At 45.6% G+C, this 19,102-nt stretch overlaps 1 protein-coding gene across 3 annotated transcripts in view; it reads left to right on the top strand.

Moving 5' to 3' along the window:
- The window catches only part of stim1a (stromal interaction molecule 1a), a 43,017-nt gene extending 24,186 nt beyond the window's left edge, over positions 1-18,831 (top strand). The window contains exons 8-13 of one of the 3 annotated variants that reach the window (XM_029715781.1): positions 7,790-7,967; positions 9,216-9,383; positions 11,177-11,277; positions 11,548-11,780; positions 15,225-15,288; positions 16,326-18,831. In XM_029715781.1, coding sequence (XP_029571641.1) covers positions 7,790-7,967; positions 9,216-9,383; positions 11,177-11,277; positions 11,548-11,780; positions 15,225-15,288; positions 16,326-16,860 — 1,279 coding nt within the window. In that variant the 3' untranslated portion in view covers positions 16,861-18,831. Of the gene's footprint in view, positions 1-7,789; positions 7,968-9,215; positions 9,384-11,176; positions 11,278-11,547; positions 11,781-15,224; positions 15,619-16,325 lie in introns of all 3 variants that reach the window. The other 2 variants (XM_029715780.1, XM_029715779.1) reach the window with 2 other exon arrangements.
- The last annotated feature ends 271 nt before the right edge of the window (positions 18,832-19,102 follow it).

Raw genomic sequence — 19,102 nt, 5'->3', positions numbered from 1 at the left:
CCCTTCAGCCACTGTAGCAGAAGGAAGCAGGCCAATGTAAGCCCATAGAAGTAGTGACTGAATTATGTCATTGTAGAATTCTAATGGCGCCTCATTTATCTGATGGTGTTTCATTGTATCAGCCAGTTCCATGCTATGTTGTTTTTGGTACTAATCTAGGCTCTCTCTATTAGGCCTGCTTCATTAGCAGGTTAATCATATTGGTTTGCTGTTCTCATAATAAAACGTCTCCTACTTGATGTCGTGGTGGCTTGACGTCGTGGTGGGAATTTGGGGACAGTCAGTGTCCATTTAGTCAAGAATTAGCAGCTTTTTCAAGTTTGTCATGTTGAAAGGCCAATCCATAATCCAACGGAAACAGAAGGTGGAAGTTTAACTGTTCTGAGGCCATCAGTTGAGTTCCTCATTCTAGAGATGTAGTATTTATTAGGATCCCCAATTAAGTGGCTACTCTTCCTGGGGTCCAAACTTTTAGTGCAGTCATTACGCGAGGACACAAAATCCTGTCCGCACAGAGTGGAGGTGATCTCTATGGAACAGCAATGAACATCCTCTGAACTAAGCCTCACAGCTGATCACAAGGGGAACTTGTTGTCACCTGTCCATGGAAATTATTTTTCTTAATGATTATTCCGCAAACACCTTTTGAAATCTGAGTTAGCATATGCGTGTGGTTTGACTCGGAGAGAGAAACTGAAGTCTTTGGTTTCTCCCATTGGGATCTAGTGGAAATATAGCTCAACTCCCCTTCCTCTTCTGTGGCCCTCTCTCTCTGGCTTCTGTCCTGGTCACTAGTATTATAGCTCAACTCCCCTTCCTCTTCTGTGGCCCTCTCTCTCTGGCTTCTGTCCTGGTCACTAGTATTATAGCTCAACTCCCCTTCCTCTTCTGTGGCCCTCTCTCTCTGGCTTCTGTCCTGGTCACTAGTATTATAGCTCAACTCCCTCTTCTGTGGCCCTCTCTCTCTGGCTTCTGTCCTGGTCACTAGTATTATAGCTCAACTCCCTCTTCTGTGGCCCTCTCTCTCTGGCTTCTGTCCTGGTCACTAGTATTATAGCTCAACTCCCTCTTCTGTGGCCCTCTCTCTCTGGCTTCTGTCCTGGTCACTAGTATTATAGTACCCCGCACAGCTGCTTTGGTGGGGTGTGCGTGGGTGGGTGTTTCTGTATCGTGACAGGGGAGCGGAAAGTATGTCTTGCAGCTTGGTGTAGTGTGGCTGTTGAATACAGACCAACAGGCTCATTTGCCATTCCAGGGCATGGGGACAAGCCAGGAAGGTCAAACTCTTTCCCCTGCCAGGAGGCTCAAGCGCTTTCCCCTGGCAGGCAGACTGCCTGGCTGTCCTCCCCTTTTTTAAGCTGCAGTCTAGGCTTGGGCGATAAACCCTATACCAGGACATTGTAGAAATACAGACAACATGATCTTCGAATACCTTTAAAAAAAAAACGTACTACGCCACTGGTTATAACAAGAAGTTAAGTATAACTATAAGAAATGTAAGATATGTCAAATAAATTATATCCAGCTTCGGCTATGCATTTGGTTTGCTAACTTTCTAGCTAAGTGGCTATGTGTCAAGATCAAGCTTCTTACATTTTACATTTACATTTTAGTCATTTAGCAGATGCTCTTATCCAGAGCGACTTACAGTAGTGAATGCATACATTTTTTTTTTTCCGTACTGGTCCCCCGTGGGAATCGAACCCACAACCCTCGCGTTGCAAACACCATGCTCTACCAACTGAGCCACACGGGACCAGAGCAGAGAGATTCAATCCCCTCCAGGATCAAGATCTTTGTTGCCTAAATAGTTTTGTGTGTCACTGTTTCTTATTTGTAATATGAATTTGAAATAGTGCCTCTTGTATGCACTTCTGGTAACGCCGTATCCCCGGTATGGTACAGAAACAGTATGAACATGTGTAGAACACTGTAGTTTCTGCCATTAGCACTGCCTATATTCATGCTTTCTGACGACAGCATGGAGATGGATTATTTTCACATCCTCCTGTTCATCTATGGCTCAATGCTGACTCGTACACAGGAGGCTGCTGACTGGAGAACACCTCATAATAATGTCCAGAACAGAGCTAATGGAATGGCATCAAACACCTGCAAACCATGTGTTTGATACCATTGTACTTATTCCACTCCAGCCATTGCCACAAGCTTGTCCACCAGCCAACCTCCTGTGGCGTAGGCCTACTGATCCACCAACTTAGCCTAGCCATAAAGAGGCCCCATCTGCTGTCCTTGCTACCAGGTCATTGATTCTGCACGGGCGAGCTGTGTGTTCCATAGCCTTGCTAGCTGAGAGTTTTACCGGGGCTGTGTCCTGTACTGAGAGGAGAGCAACCCTGGAACAGAGACATGTTATACCTCTCGACGTCCCTCTCTCCCCAGACAGAAACTTTGTATATCACATCCTGTCAGTTGGGAACAGGGGTTAGTAATGCCCTCCCCGTTCATTCACTGTGATAGTAAAACATCTCTGGCATTCCTCACGCCACCATGTTGTCTGTGTTTAAATCCATCTCACCCCCTGCTGTGGGACATTCAGATGAGGCTGCAACTCTCTGAAACACCTAGTGACAGTGTCTTATAAATGACAATAATTTCATGTGCAAATTGTATGGTATGTATGGTATGTATGTATTGTATGTATGTATGTATGTATGTATGTATGTATGTATGTATGTATGTATGTATGTATGTATGTATGTATGTATGTATGTATGTATGTATGTATGTATGTATGTATGTATGTATGTATGTATGTATGTATGTAATGTATTGTTGCTGTTTTGTAGTTTGTACCTAATGAGGTTGTAGACTTTCGTCTACAGTTGTTATACCACAGCAAACCAAAGCATTGACATTGAGATGCCTGCTACCCTCCTGTTAAACACTTGTTACTGTAACAGTGAATGGGAGCACACAGACTGACTGTCTGGACTTGAGGAGACAGGCAAACATGTCTCCTATGTGAGCCCTGTAATGGAAGCAGGGGAAGAGAACATGCAAGACAGGGTGACTCAGTGTGACTGGGTGGACAGGCTGGCAATGTCTCCTGTGCTCTGCTGGGGAGAGGGGTCATCTCCTCTGTGTCTTTAGCCGTTCCTGCTTCCTGCTGCCAGCTGCTGTCTGGCCAGACCTTCAAGGGAGATCCCGTCGCCGGATCAAGTCGCCTGGCCACGAGCCTCAGCCTTCCGTTTTAACTGCTGTGGGACGGATGTAGGGAGGGAGGGGGCTCTCCATGGAGCGGTAGGCCTATTTCACCTCGTTTGTACTCTGGGTGTCTTTAACAACACCAGCTGGTGCCAGGCATTACCTCTTCACACGCTTTCCATGTCACCTCCACCACTTACTCACTCCTATGTGGACGGAGGTCTGCCGTAGTGTGTGTGTCTGCCGTAGTGTGTGTGTCTGCCGTAGTGTGTGTGTCTGCCGTAGTGTGTGTGTCTGCCGTAGTGTGTGTAGTGTAGTGTGCAGGACAAGGACACGTCTCTACTAAACAGGATCATTAGATGACGTGGGTGATGGATATTGTGTTTATACACCTCCCATATATGCCTCTTGATGGGTATATTTAAGTGATAATCCCAGAGAAGCCTGTGTTTGGAGCACATATTGGCACGGATGTTAGGCCCGAGACAAAGTTGAAATGCGCCAATATATCCTCCAAACACTGGCTGCGAGGGCATTATCACTTTTTTACAATGGGTTACAAACATATTCAAATAATGATTGACATATTTTAATTAACATTTTTTGGGGGGAATTTATTCATACTATTTCATCCTTCCCCAAGATATAGTCCCGACACAAATCTAGGGTTGCTACCCAAACCGCCTAGTTGTTCATTCTATTGGTTCCGTTGCCAGAGACGCGACCCAATCATTCAGTCTTTTTGTTCTGTATCTATGGACGCAACCCAGGTGTTCGTTCTATATGTTCCATTGCGATACTGACTGGCAACGTTCTTATCCCTTGCTTGCTAGCTAACCAACTTTGGCTAATTTACGGTCACGTCAAATAGTGCAGCCAGAATAACAGCAAAGTAGCTACATTTGCATTTGTTTAAGCTGTTTAATGATGATAATTATTTGGATACATCCATAACAATGAGCTAATGAGGTGCAATTTCGCCTGGCATAGAAAATGTGCTCTCTCGTCAGGACACTGTTGTTCAGAGGAGCTAGCCAACAACACAGCTAACACAATCACTTCAAACTGAAGCTGGAAAGACTGCAAACTAGCTGCACTCCATTTAGTTTTATCTTTTTTCAATTGACATTTCTTTGTATACAGTGCATACGGTATATCTAGTCCTCATACAGTATACCGTGTGCATTCAGAAAGTATTCAGACCCCTTCAACTTTTCCAAATTTTATGTTACAGCCTTATTCTAAAATGTATCAAATAAATGTATTCCCTCATCAATCTACACACAATACCCCATAATGCCAAAGCGAAAACAGGTTTGTATACATTTTTGCTGTGGAGATGGGAGAACCTTCCAGTAGGACATCCATCCCTGCAGGCCTTTATGGTAGTTTCCAGACGGAAGCCACTCCTCGGTAAAAGGCACAAGACGGCTTGCTTGGAGTTTGCCAAAAGGCACCTAAAAGATTCTCAGACCATGATAAACAAGATTCTCTGTTCTGATGAAACCAAGATTGAACTTTTTGGCCTGAATGCCAAGCGTCACGTCTGAAGGAAACCAGACACCGCTCATCACCTGGCCAATACCATCCCTACGGTGAAGCATGGTGGTGGCAGCATCATGCTGTGGGGATGTTTTTCAGGGACTGGGAGACTAGTCAGGAATGTGAGAAAGATGAACGGAGCAAAGTACAGAGATGCTTGATGAAAACCTGCTCCAGAGCGCTCAGGACCTCAGACTGGGGCGAAGGTTCATCTTCCAACAGGACAACGACCCTAAGTACACAGCCAAGACAATGCAGGAATGGCTTCGGGACAAGTCTCAATGTCCTTGAGTGGCCCAGCCAGTGCCTGAACTTGAACCCGATCAAACATCTCTGGAGAGACCTGAAAATAGCTGTGCAGCGAAGCTCCACATCTAACCTGAGCTTGAGAGGATCTGCAGAGAATAATGGAAGAAACTCCTCAAATACAGGCTGTCATGTGGTCTGAATACTTTCCAAATGCAGTGTATCCATGAAAAGGATGCCAGCTGATCCATAATTTAGACAGGCAGCATTTCTTAGCCAGTCTGTCTCGTCCCCACTCCCGAAACGTTCATTACTATGGGACAGCTGGAGATCAAATTTGAATATTAGAACAATGTTGCAAATGTTGGAGAGACAAAGGTTTATACAAATCTCCACTGTTGAAAACGAAATGTTATTCTAAAAGAAGCGTGAGATAATGTCTAGATGCTTTTTATAGTGGAGATCAAGTGTATAAATTGCCTGGCTGGGCTGATGAGACAGTGGATTGTGCAGTCAGATGGAACAGAGTAAATAGGCACTTTAACATCATAGATTTAGCTGGTGGTAACTTGTGGAATAGACAGGCTGGAATGCAGTTTTAACCAATCAGCATTCAGGATTAGACCTGAATATATAGATATAGATATAGATATATATATCTCTCCGCATTCTGCTGCTCATTTTCCAGTTGCTCATAAATGACATTGATTTAAAACTAGTCTCAGGCCCTTTCTCGTAGGAATGCTATTCATGCAAATCTATATCAGCCCGGTTACAGCCTGGAGGTACTGAGCTGGTCCTGCAAATAGGCTTTGATGATGTTCGCTTGTACAGTACATAAGTCCTTTGTTGGACCCTGCAGTGCAGTGCAGTGGGGCTGAGTGTCCGCATTGGTCTTCTCTCAGTGGAGTGCCTGCCTGCCCTGCCGTTGTTGCTGCTGGAGCTGTGGCTAGTGAATGGTAGAGGTCAGGGTCGAGAGCATTTGTGGGAGGGCCCACTGCCCACATTTTCCATCCTCAGACCCCAGGATCACCTTTCACTGTTGCCTAGCTACCCATCCACATCATTCCAGCCAACAGATGTTTCTTCTCCATGATCAGTCTGGATTTGCCTCCCTCCCTGACAATTTCTACAATGTGCAACACATTCTGACCATTCTGATTGGCCCCAGAAACTAATGGGTTGGGCCAGAGCCAACCTCCATGGTTATGTTGTCAACTTCGATACTTAGATTTGTTAGGCTATCGAATCGCTGATGAATTTTTGCATAACACTCCCCACATTTTGAAATGAAGTCACACAAACAACATATAGGATGGCAGATTCAGACAATGTATGTAATAGAGCAGCATAATTCAATTCAGGGTGATTCGTCAGGCTCCTCTTGACTGCAGCTCTACCTCCTCTACCTCTGGTGGGAGGAGGCTGCTCTCTGGTGGTGTAAAACAGCATTCTCTCAACCCACACCGTGTAAAACCTGTTATCACTCTTACTCATTGATTTTGTAACTCGTGCGGATACTCCATGAATTCAGGTTAGTTTATATAAATTGAAATTCTCTTAATAATTTCAATGGACCAATTCTAATCAGATATTGATAATCTCAAATATATGATGTGATCTCTTTAAAACATAGCAGCCTAGGTTGTATACAAGCTAAAGCAGTCTCCCTGTGGATAACATGAATATCTACAGTCCTATCTCTCCCTGTGGGCCCTCTGTGTGTTTGAACTGTGGTCTTGTGACAGACCTCACAGGATAGTGTGACGTGACACTGCACTAGCCCAGCATGACAAAGCCAGCCATCCCACAAATGGACTCCATGTTGGTCTTGATATAGTGATGTCTGAGGCGCTGGGGACCACATGTTTATGACGGTAATACAGTACATTCTCATTCTACTGTGGCAGAAGAAGAGCACCATAATCCCAACACAGAAAGGCCAACTGGGGCTCCCATTCCTGGCCTGGCCTGTCCAAGCCTTGATGTCATTCAGCGGTCTGACAGCTGCCCTCTACACGTTAGCCATTGTTTTCAGCCACGTACTGTAAGATGCAAGCCCCTCATTTTATCGTTACACACAGTCACTTACATACTTAGCCTACTGCTGGGCTGGTGTTAAGCCTCATGGCATTGTCTACAGAGTGAGTAGACTCTCTCTCTTGACTGCATGATCTGTGATCTCCCTTGCTTTAGTTCCACTGAATAATGCATTTATGTTATTTTGTAGTTTTTCGTGTGTGTGTGTGTGTGTGTGTGTGTGTGAGAGAGAGAGAGAAATGTCAAGGAAGCATGGAAATCCCTGTGTTAGGCTTACATTCCGTAACAACAAACTAGTGCTCAACTGTTTGATGTAGTTACAAGGCAACAGGCTGCTGGAGGCAGTGTACTTCCACTACTGTAGCTAGCTCTTGAAACTGGACCCTGCCTGGAAAACAAACCATGTCTTTGTCTGCCCGGGGAATCTCAACTACATGTAGCATATAAATCAGAGGACGACAGAGACTCCTAGCTCTCCAGTGATGGATCCCTGGCTTCCTTGGCTCTATAGTGGTCATTCTTTATAGCCAGGAGCATCGAGGTCCAAGGACAGCTGTTTGGAGGATGCTATGTGGACATGCCAGTCTCCCTGGCATCTAGTAGTAAAAAGATACAGGCACTTCTATTGTTTGCCCCTGTCACTGATTACTAGCACCTGTAACAAGACCCTAGAATTCTTCCTGGTCAGGCCATGTGATCAGGAAAAGAACAGATTACATCTCATGCTTTTCCTTGTCTTATTATTTCTCTCTTGCTCTCACTCTCACTCACTCTCTCCCTCCCCCTCCCCCAGGCTGCAGATAGCCCAGGAGGAGCACCGTACGGTGGAGGTGGAGAAGGTGAACCTGGAACAGAAGCTGAGGGATGAGATTAACTGTGCCAAGCAGGAGGCCCAACGGCTGAAGGAGCTCCGCGAGGGCACCGAGAACGAGCTGAGTCGGCAGAAATACGCCGAGGAGGAGCTGGACCAGGTACTGGACTGTACCACTTTGGAGAGGGACGGGTGGAGAACCAATGCATGTGGTTGAGGGGGAATTATTCTTGTGGGATACTTGTTGAGAGACAAGGTGTGGTTGAGGCCAGTAACAGAAACCTGTAGAGTAAAGCCCAAGAGGAGAGACACTCCAACTGACTGAACCCTGTTAACCAGTCTATATTCTAGGGACCAGCTATATATTTAGATGGGTTAGATGCCGAATGTGATCAGTAGGCATAACTCCCACTCAGCTCAGGGAAGGAAGCAGCGGTCAGCCCACACAAGGCAGGTGAACAGAGGGCTCATGATGTGTACTCTCTCATCAATCTGCTACTATCACTATGGTCTCCTGAGACCAGCAGTCTGCTGGAGGAAGCAATAGTCACTCCTTTATCTGATTTCCGTTCTCAATATATGACTAGAGAAAGGGCCTGAGATAGCTCCCTCTTTTTAGTATTTTTATCATGCATGCTTAGGAAGAGGATTTATTTTATTTAGCCTACTTCCTGCAAAGGAACCACTGTGCTAAATTTCAGGAAAATCAAAAAATGCATTAATATTCTTGTTCCATTTTCACACATAATCAGCCAGAGAATATTTTGAATCAGCTCTGAATGCTTTCATATGACATAACAATTAGATTCACAGCTCCTGACTGCAGGGCCCATTGCACCATACCCTAAACCATGGCCTAGTTCTTCAGAGGATTTGGAATGCTCATTTCATCTGGAGGGTTTCTCTGGAGGTTTGTTCTCTTGTTGTCGTGTCCCAGTGGAGGTCAAACCAGGTCAGCCCTCGTGCCTGCCTGATCAGAGGAGAACCACTCTGATGTCACATGGCCCCATATACAGCCCTAACTCTTCCTGTGCACATGGCTTACAGGCCCTCTGCTCCCCTGGCTGGCCCAGTGCTGCTCCATTAAGGCTTGGCAGTGATTGAGTCTAAGGGCGGCTGGATGCCTCTGTGGCTCTGGGCTCATTTGCACAGCTCTTAATGAGGCTGTCAGGAGACAAAGAGAGTGCTAGCTTTCACGAGCCAATGAGATCACGTTTCCCTCTCCCATCCCCACCTCCACATCCACACCAGAGAGACTTGTCACAGTGTGGGAATTTGTCCTGAATACTCAACTTGTGTGTTGGACTTTGACCTTAAAGTGTGGACTTTGGTGTGTTCCTTTCGCTGCTGTATGGAGTCAATAAGAAGTTATGTGCTGTATGTTGACATTGTGATTGTGTGTGTGCAGGTGCGCATGGCCCTCAAGAAGGCAGAGAAGGAGCTGGAGTCTCGCTGCAGCTGGTCCCCACCAGAGTCCCTCCAGAAGTGGCTGCAGCTCACCCACGAGGTGGAGGTGCAGTACTACAACATCAAGAAGCAGAACGCTGAGAAGCAGCTATTGGTGGCTAAAGAAGGGGTGAGATGCCACAGGACTGGGTATACCGCATGAGGACTGGATATACCGCATGAAGACTGGATATACCGCATGAAGACTAGAGATAGCGATACCGCATGAGGGCTAGATACAGTGCATTTGAAAAGTATTCAGACCCCTTGACCTTTTCCACATTTTGTTACGTTAGTCTTATTCTAAAATGGATGAAATAGTTTTTTTCCCCCTCATCAATATAAACACAATATCCCATAATGACAAAGCAGGAACAGGTTCTTATACATTTTTGCAAATGTATTAAAATAAATGAAATATAACATTTACATAAATATTCAGACCCTTTACTCAGTACTTTGAAGCACCTTTGTTAGTGATTTACAGCCTTGAGTCTTCTTGGGTATGACGCTACAAGCTTGGCACACCTGTATTTGGGGAGTTTCTCCCATTCTTCTTTGCAGATCCTCTCTAGCTCTATCAGGTTGGATGAGGAGCGTTGCTGCACAGCTATTTTCAGGTATCTCCAGAGATGTTCAAGTTTGGGCTCTAGCTGGGCCACTCAAGGATAATTCAGAATCTAGTCCCGAAGCCACTCCTGCGTTGTCTTGGCTGTGTGCTTAGGGTTGTTGTCCTGTTGGAAGGTGAACCTTCTCCCCGGTCTGAGGTCCTGAGTGCTCTGGAGCAGGTTTTCATCAAGGATCTCTCTGTACTTTGCTCCGTTCATCTTTCCCGAGTCTCCCAGTCCCTGCCGCTGAAAAACATCTCCACAGCATGATGCTGCCACAATGCTTCACCATAGGGATGGTGCCAGGTTTCCTCCAGATGTGACGCTTGGCATTCAGGCCAAGGAGTTCAAACATGGGTTCATCAGAAAAAGAGAATCTTGTTTCTCATGGTCTTTGAGTCCTTTAGGTGCTTTTTGGCAAACGGGCTGTCATGTGCCTTTTTTACTGAGGAGTGGCTTCTGTCTGCCCACTCTACCATAAAGGCCTGATTGGTGGAGTGTGCTGCAGAGATGGTTGTCCTTCTGGAAGTTTCTCCCATCTCCACAGAGGAACTCTAGAGCTCTGTCAGAGTGACCATCGGGTTCTTGGTCACCTCCCTGACCAAGGCCCTTCTCCCCCGATTGCTCAGTTTGGCCAGGTGGCCAGCTCTAGGAAGAGTCTCGGTGGTTCCAAACTTCTTCCATTTAAGAAATCTTGGGGACCTTCAATGCTGCAGAAATGTTTTGGTACCCTTCCCCATTGTGCTTCGACACAATCTTGTCTCGGAGCTCTGCGGACATTTCGTTCAACCTCATGGCTTGGTTTTTGCTCTGACATGCGGGACTTTTTTATAGACTGGTGTGTGTGCTTTTCCAAATCATGTCCAATCAATTGAATTTACCACAGGTGGACTCCAATCAAGTTGTAGAAACATCTCAAGGATGATCAATGGAAACAGGATGCACCTGAGCTCAATTTCAAGTCTCATAGCAAAGGGTCTGAATACTTATGTAAATAAGGTATTTTTGTTTTTATTTTTAATAATTTTTCAACATTTTCTAAAAACTTGTTCTCTTTATCATTATGGGTTATTGTGTGTAGATTGAGGGAAAACATTTTTTTAATCCATTTTAGAATACGGCTGTAACAATGTGGAAAAAGGGAAGGGGCTTGAATACTTTCCAAACGCACTGTATACAGTATGGGGACTAGATATACCGTATGAGTAGGGCCAGGAGATGTATCTGACAATGTGAGCAGGAGAAACTCTGGACCCTTATTGTGACAGAGTTGACCGAACCTGGGAGTAATGTTTTATCGTGTTTGTGACTGCAGGCAGAGAAGATCAAGAAGAAGAGAAACACCATCTTTGGGACCTTCCATGTGGCACACAGCTCCTGTCTGGACAATGTAGATCACCAAATTCTGACAGCCAAGTGAGTTTAATTACAGATAGAGTATTTTGGGATTTGTCTAAAGCCAATATGTTCTATATCTATGTTCAACGCCAGCATGGTGTGTGCAATGCCAGGGTTGTGGGTTCGATTCCCACGGGGGGCCAGTACAAAAAAATGCATGAAATGAAATGTATGAATTCACTACTGTAAGTCGCTCTGGATAAGAGCGTCTGCTAAATGACTAAAATGTAAATGTAAAAATGTGATCTGTGCTTGTATTCCTCTGCCCCCTCCTCTCCTCGGATCCAGACAAGCCCTGGGTGAGGTGACTGCTGCTCTGAGGGAGAGGCTGCATCGCTGGCAGCAGATTGAGATTCTGACTGGGTTCACCATCGTCAATAACCCTGGGCTCTCCTCCCTGGCCTCCACCCTGAACCTTGACCCCAGCCTCATGGGTGGCCGGGCCACACCCCAGCACTTCATTATGTCTGATGACATGGACGACATGGACGAGGACATCATATCGCCCGGTACTCTGCAATGTAAGGGCTGGTCCGACTCCCTCGGCCCCACTGTGGGACTCTGTAGCAAAAGACCTCCTAAATACACCAAGGGCCTCCTGGGGAAATCCAAAAGTCAACCCTCATATGAAAATTAGCATACAGACACAAAATATTATCAACGATCATCTCAATTTATTAAAATGAGCAGCCCGGTTTGTGAAGGAATTCGGGGTGCTTGTCTGGGTTGTTTTGTCTGTGATTGAGAGTGTCCCACAGTGAGAGCCCCACAGTGGACCCCAGGAAGAGTAGCTGCTGCTTTCGCAACAGCTAATGGGGATCCTAATAAAATACCCCAAAATGTGATCCGTGTTTGCAAATCTGTAATGTATGAATTGTAATTTCACATTTTTTTGGTATTTTTTTTATACATATTAACAGTTGGTTGGGTTTTTTTTATTTTCTCTCAATTTTGAAATGAGTGCCTCGATATATGGGAATTTCACTTCTGGGATGGAGTGTAAGATGAGAACAAGGTGCACAATGTTGATATCCATTGCTGTGGAAATTGAACCTCTGAAGAAATACATACTTCATGACACCAAATCTTTGTGCTGATCTATTTTTAGCAGTTGTCTCCTAGTCTGACCAATGGAATGTGCTGTTTGGACACGGCTGAAATGAAGGACTGAACATGAAGTAATAGTAAGCAATATGAAAGGCCATTGTCCTCCTATAAGCTTCATAAGGTTTAGCTTTGATCTAGACCAATTTGGGGAAGAGGAAGGCACAATGGTGCATGCACTCAATTAAAAGTCTCTCATAGTGCTGCCTGGAAGACCATTTAGTTCTCTCCTTACATAGAGCCTTGCTTTCTATTGTTGTCAAGTCATTCCCCTGGGGGTACACATTTATCACCTTGTTTCAGCCACTAAGGAATTAAATACTCAGGGTTTCTTCTTTTGAAATGGAGAACTACAGCTTTTATTAACCAGTTACGATCTCAAAGGGACTTATGATGCGAACAACGTACTTTAGTTGTTATTTCTAGTCCTTGTCTTGGTAACCTAAATGTATTATATTTATTGGAACATGTTTATTGACTTAATTGGTCAACATTGTGTTCTATGGTATCCTGGTAATCAGCTCTACTGAGCAGTAACTGAGTTCTGATTATAGCAGACCTAGAGAGGGCTGATACTGTCTGAGTTCTGATTATAGCAGACCTAGAGAGGGCTGATACTGTCTGAGTTCTGATTATAGCAGACCTAGAGAGGGCTGATACTGTCTGAGTTCTGATTATAGCAGACCTAGAGAGGGCTGATACTAACTGCAGCGGTAAGCTGAGCTCTAGTTCTGAAGTCTCCTTCTAGACCTCTGTCACTGCAGTCCTCTAGTAAGTATTCTAATCCACACTAATAACGTCCCCTCACTACCCCTCTCCCTCCACCAACACTTCTCTTTGGCTGCGGTGTCCGTCCGTGTCTCTGGTCGACCCCCAGACACCAATTGGCTCAAGGACCAGCGAGCAAGTGATCTTCGGCCAGCCAGTCCCTCAGGAAATACTCTGGTTGGCCTTTTAGCTACCCCTCGTCCTGACCTCAACCCTCCCTCCCTCTATCTCCTAGAGTCACCCACCCCTGTCAAAACCACAGAGCACATACTGTAACACTATGGGCAGGGCCTGTAGATGGATATAGCTGTAACACTATGGGACAGGGCCTGTAGATGAATATAGCTGTAACTCTCTGGCCTGGGACAGGGCCTGTAGATGGATATAGCTGTAACACTATGGGACAGGGCCTGTAGATGGATATAGCTGTAACACTATGGGACAGGGCCTGTAGATGAATATAGCTGTAACTCTCTGGCCTGGGACAGGGCCTGTAGATGGATATAGCTGTAACACTATGGGACAGGGCCTGTAGATGGATATAGCTGTAACACTATGGGCAGGGCCTGTAGATGGATATAGCTGTAACACTATGGGGCAGGGCCTGTAGATGGATATAGCTGTAACACTATGGCCTGGGACAGGGCCTGTAGATGGATATAGCTGTAACACTATGGGACAGGGCCTGTAGATGGATATAGCTGTAACACTATGGGACAGGGCCTGTAGATGGATATAGCTGTAACGCTATGGGACAGGGCCTGTAGATGAATATAGCTGTAACTCTCTGGCCTGGGACAGGGCCTGTAGATGGATATAGCTGTAACACTATGGGACAGGGCCTGTAGATGGATATAGCTGTAACACTATGGGCAGGGCCTGTAGATGGATATAGCTGTAACACTATGGGGCAGGGCCTGTAGATGGATATAGCTGTAACACTATGGCCTGGGACAGGGCCTGTAGATGGATATAGCTGTAACACTATGGGACAGGGCCTGTAGATGGATATAGCTGTAACACTATGGGCAGGGCCTGTAGATGGATATAGCTGTAACACTCTGGCCTGGGACAGGGCCTGTAGATGGATATAGCTGCATCACTCTGGCCTGGGACAGGGCCTGTAGATGGATATAGCTGTAACACTCTGGCCTGGGACAGGGCCTGTAGATGGATATAGCTGTAACACTATGGGACAGGGCCTGTAGATGGATATAGCTGTAACACTCTGGCCTGGGACAGGGCCTGTAGATGGATATAGCTGTATCACTCTGGCCTGGGACAGGGCCTGTAGATGGATATAGCTGTATCACTCTGGCCTGGGACAGGGCCTGTAGATGAATATAGCTGTAACTCTCTGGCCTGGGACAGGGCCTGTAGATGGATATAGCTGTAACACTATGGGACAGGGCCTGTAGATGGATATAGCTGTAACACTATGGGACAGGTCCTGTAGATGGATATAGCTGTAACACTCTGGCCTGGGACAGGGCCTGTAGATGGATAAGGCAAACTCTCCATGCTGCGTCCACATACCCCGGGCCGTACTGTCTCCAGCTGTCCAATGACTTGCTCTTCTTCCTTAGCCTGATCCTCAATCTTCTTCCTCATCACCCAGAGCACTCTTCCACTCACCAGTGACTAATGTTCTTAGACCCCCTCACAACATACTGCCACTGACTGATTTTACAAATAATGATCTACAATGAAGGGGGAAGGGTTGGTTATGATGAAAGATTTAACTTTCGGCCCCCCTGCAAGAATCCTCACCAGACAAACTTCTCACCAGACAGTGCCATCCCTCCTGTTTTCTTGTCAATACTGGCATAGCTAAGGCCCAGGTGTTTGAACATCAGATATTTTGCATCCATCACTTGCATTTCTCCCAACCGAACATTACTGAATTGCTCAACACAAAGGTCAACAACACTAATTCAATACTGAAATGTCTCAAACACCCATGTCTTCTGCTAGTGCCCTCCCAGTCGAATTCCAGCCTACTCTTGTCCCTCACCCTGTGCTGTGTGTGTTGTGTGTGTATATAATCAGAGAGTGGTTGTTGATAATGGTGGTGTTCTGTGTTGTCTCTATAGCTCCCAGTATGATGTCCCTGCGTCAGCGCCACATGGACTCCCAGCTGGCCATGGGCTCCCAGAGGTTGGTAGAGACCTGCCTGTTGGCGGGGCAGCAGGGAGACGGTACCTCCTACTCATCCAGGTCTAGGGCCACCCTCCAACAGTCACACAGCCAGTCCTTCCAACAGTTTGAGGCCCTCCCCCTGCCTCCCCTGTCCTCGGCTGTCTCGCACCCCGCGATCATCTGCTCCTCCTCCCCACCTCTTTCCTACCGTCAGCCCCACTCCTCCCACTTCCACTCCTCCTCCTCCTCCTTACACTCCACCACTCCTCATTCCTCCCATGTCTATCACTCGTCTTATTTTCAGCCCATGGACACCATCCCAGACTTCCAGCGCAGCAGCAGCTTCGGGTACCCCTCTGCTCTCTTCCCTCCACACGCACCGCATGCGCGTGGGATTTTCTCTCCGCCTATGTTTTCACCCCCCATAGTTTCATATATATTTTTTTTTTCTTATCTGGGTTGCAGTGTTCTCATTTTCATAAACGATTGTTTCATCTAACTATAACTCACCCATTTTGCAACCTGTGACATTTTGCGTACATTCTTATGCATTATTACTTTTTCGTTAAATACATTTTTCTGCCTAATTCATTATTTCATATTTTAGTTTTTGCCATCCACTCCCAACTCTTGTCTTTCTCGATAGCCCAAACAACCCTTCCCTCTGCCTGCACTACTAACAGGATGTGGAGTTGCTGTTGGCGAGTAGTGCCCACTGTGTCCTTGGCTTTACAGGCATTGGATAGATTACTTCAAGCATGCAGTGGTTTAGCTTGGATCCACTTTTCAGTCAGGCTCAGTCCAGAACAGCCTGTACCCCATAGGCCTCTACCCCATAGTTCTGAAAGGATTAGAAATGTGTAGACGTTCCATCTGATGGTAAAAAATCCACCTAGCCTATCAGAGGGGAAAATGGAGATACTACCATTGCTTATATCTGTCCAGTTCTTTCAGGTCTACTTGAAGTGCCTAGGGGGTAGAGGCTATAGAATGTCTCTGGACTGGGCCTCACTGTACCTCTGTTCCTCCACCGACTCTCTTCTGTTCTTCCACAGGGATTTGAACCGCTCAGACTCAGACTCCTCCCTGTCCCTCTCCCAAATCGGTGATCGTCTGTCCGCCTACAGCTCCAAGGGCCACCTGGTGAAACCCACCTCCTTCCTGTATGGCCAACCCGTCCGCTCCGCCTCCGACGAGCCCTCCCTGCATGCCCACACCCCTAACGGAGGGAACCGTGTCCATGAAGGAGGAGCCCTGGCCGAGCCAGTCCCAGAGAGCCCCATCCTGATGAAGAAGGTGTACAGCATCGAGAAGTCAGCCAGCCTGGGAGAGATGAATGTTGGTCTCGTTGGTATATCTATGTCAGAGTCCTCCCGCTCCCTCAGCCCCAACTCCACTGACGCTGACACCTCCTCCCCCACGGGGGGCCAGCCTGGGGTCGCAGGGACCAAGGGCAGCAGCCGCATCCCACAGCTCTCTTCCAAGAAGAGCCCTCTGGAGGAAGACAGTGGTTCCACGGGAGAAGACACAGACTCCGTCGCCAGCCGTAAGAAACACACCTTCAAGATCTTCAAAAAACAGAAGAAATAATAACGAGGGCTACTAAAGACTATTAAAGAGGTTTCACTTATTATTGTTTCTGTTTTGGAGAAGTTGTTTTGGGTTGTTCACTGGTCTCACTCGATGGCACAAATCTTTGGCTTTATGGATTTGTAGGTACTTTCCCTGAGGAACTGGGAGCAACCAGCTATCTGATTATATGATTTTTGTCCTGATTATGTTGGGAATGGGTGGTATTGTATAGTGGAATGTAAAGCACTATTTATTTAGTAGGAAAGGGTGCCAGTCTCTCAAAGGGAAACAAGTCTCCTGGGTGGATGTCTTTTGGTTTACTTCAACCTGTATCAGTTTGCATGTCTTCACCTTTGTTTGACTGATATTCTCTGAATGCTTCTAGGTGTTTGCTTGGTTCTTGTCCCTATTCTGCTCAGACAACACTTAACTCAGTTGTTTCTTTTGGTTCATCTCCAACCACCTTGTTATGTGTTTGACAGAAAATGGTGTCAGATGGACCTTTTAAGTACTTAATGGTAGTCAGTGTTGGTCAGTTGTGAGAGGGGGGCTGAAAAGGGCTGAACAATACTTGCAAAAACCTCCCGAGTCAATTGTGCTAACTAGAAATCTAGCAATCAATGTTGTCAGAACTCTTCCAGTACAACTGCAGACACAGCAACACACTAGGCAAACATTTCCCTAGGATGGTGCACCTTTTGGAAGTGATGTAGAAGTGCTTGATTTAAACCCCTCGAAGACCCCCAGCACATACAAAGCTAGGTAGCCTGTGTCACAGTGCAAGAAGTCATTGTCCACGATCTAAGTTCCCTAATAGAGGGGAAAGTTATTAAAAAGGACTACTTGAACTATATGAATGTAATGTCAAATGTTTATTGAAGTAAATGTCTACATTTGCAAATTGCCAATTGTATCAATCTACTTTGCAGTTGTAAGAGATATCATGTGAATCATTAGGAGTAAGAGATATCATGTGAATCATTAGGAGTAAGAGATATCATGTGAATCATTAGGAGTGCTGTAGGTGGATGTTGGAGATGCCAAAACAAAGACTCTGGTCCAGTGGCCTTTATTCTTCTCATCAGCTATATATGTACTGTACGTTAGAGGCCGCTTTAGAATGAGTAGCACTGCCTTCCATTTTTTTTATCTGGGGACTCCAAACTAAAATAAGGTGATCAATTTGACATTGCTTGAAATTATGTGGGTGACAGAGAGTTTCAGGCAGCGTTAGTATTTCAAAGACTCCCAAGCTGTTTAGAGCATTCTGGAGAGGTGTTTGCTACTTTAGCTTGTACTGTAGACTACCCTGATCACCTATATTCACATTATATAGATCCAAAGTCAAGCACACAATAACAGTAATGGTATCTACTGGTCACAATTATAAACTCACTTGCCATTAATGGTTTTGAGGGCACACATGGTTTAGAAAAGGATGTCACGATACATTCTGGTAGTAGGGACTCTCCTATAACTTCCTAAACAATTGACTTGCTCGACTGCTCCTGAATCTGTAATAACCACAGCAGTTCTCCAGACAACGCCATCGCCCCCCAATGGAGGCCTCACACAGTGCGATTGATGGTATGGATGAAAAATGGAATTATTTTCTTTCATTGATCAGTTGAAAACATGAACTTCCTATTGGTACTTTTTAAAGTGTAATTTGTACCTCTTCTGCACGATGCAGCTGTAATATGAATTATGCCGTCTATCTGTGAGTGTCTGTCTGTTGCCAGGATACTGCACTGAGTTGTATTGATGCATGTCAGCTACTGTATTAACGTCTATAATGGGCTTGAGACAGAGGTCAGCTCGAGCGTCATGACTCTCTCCACCCCCACTTTAACTCCCGACTCCTCCTTTTCAGCTTCTATTTATGAATACATATATTTGTACAGAGACAGAAAATGTTGCATCTTCTGTGACGTTCTCTAGACTTTTATGGCACTCCTGCATGATAGCAATAAACTATTTTGAATGAAAGACATGGCCTTTGTTTATCAGATACGAAGAGCTCTGTTTGGTGTGCTATAAGTGGATACTAACACACAAAACAGTAGCAAGGAGTAAACTGTTATCGTATCACAGATTTTCTAGAGTAATTGGCACTGAATAATGAACAGACTTGGGTATTGCTATTTATTTTATGTAAAAAAAAAAAAAAAACATTATTATCCCTCTAGTTCACAGTAAAACACAAGCGCAATATGTATTAAATGTGTAAACATTTCCGAATGCCTTAACACATTGAGAA

This window comes from Salmo trutta, chromosome 26 (genome assembly GCF_901001165.1).
Source record: "Salmo trutta chromosome 26, fSalTru1.1, whole genome shotgun sequence".
NCBI lineage: Eukaryota > Metazoa > Chordata > Actinopteri > Salmoniformes > Salmonidae > Salmo > Salmo trutta.
This window is presented reverse-complemented; position numbering and strand designations above follow the sequence as displayed.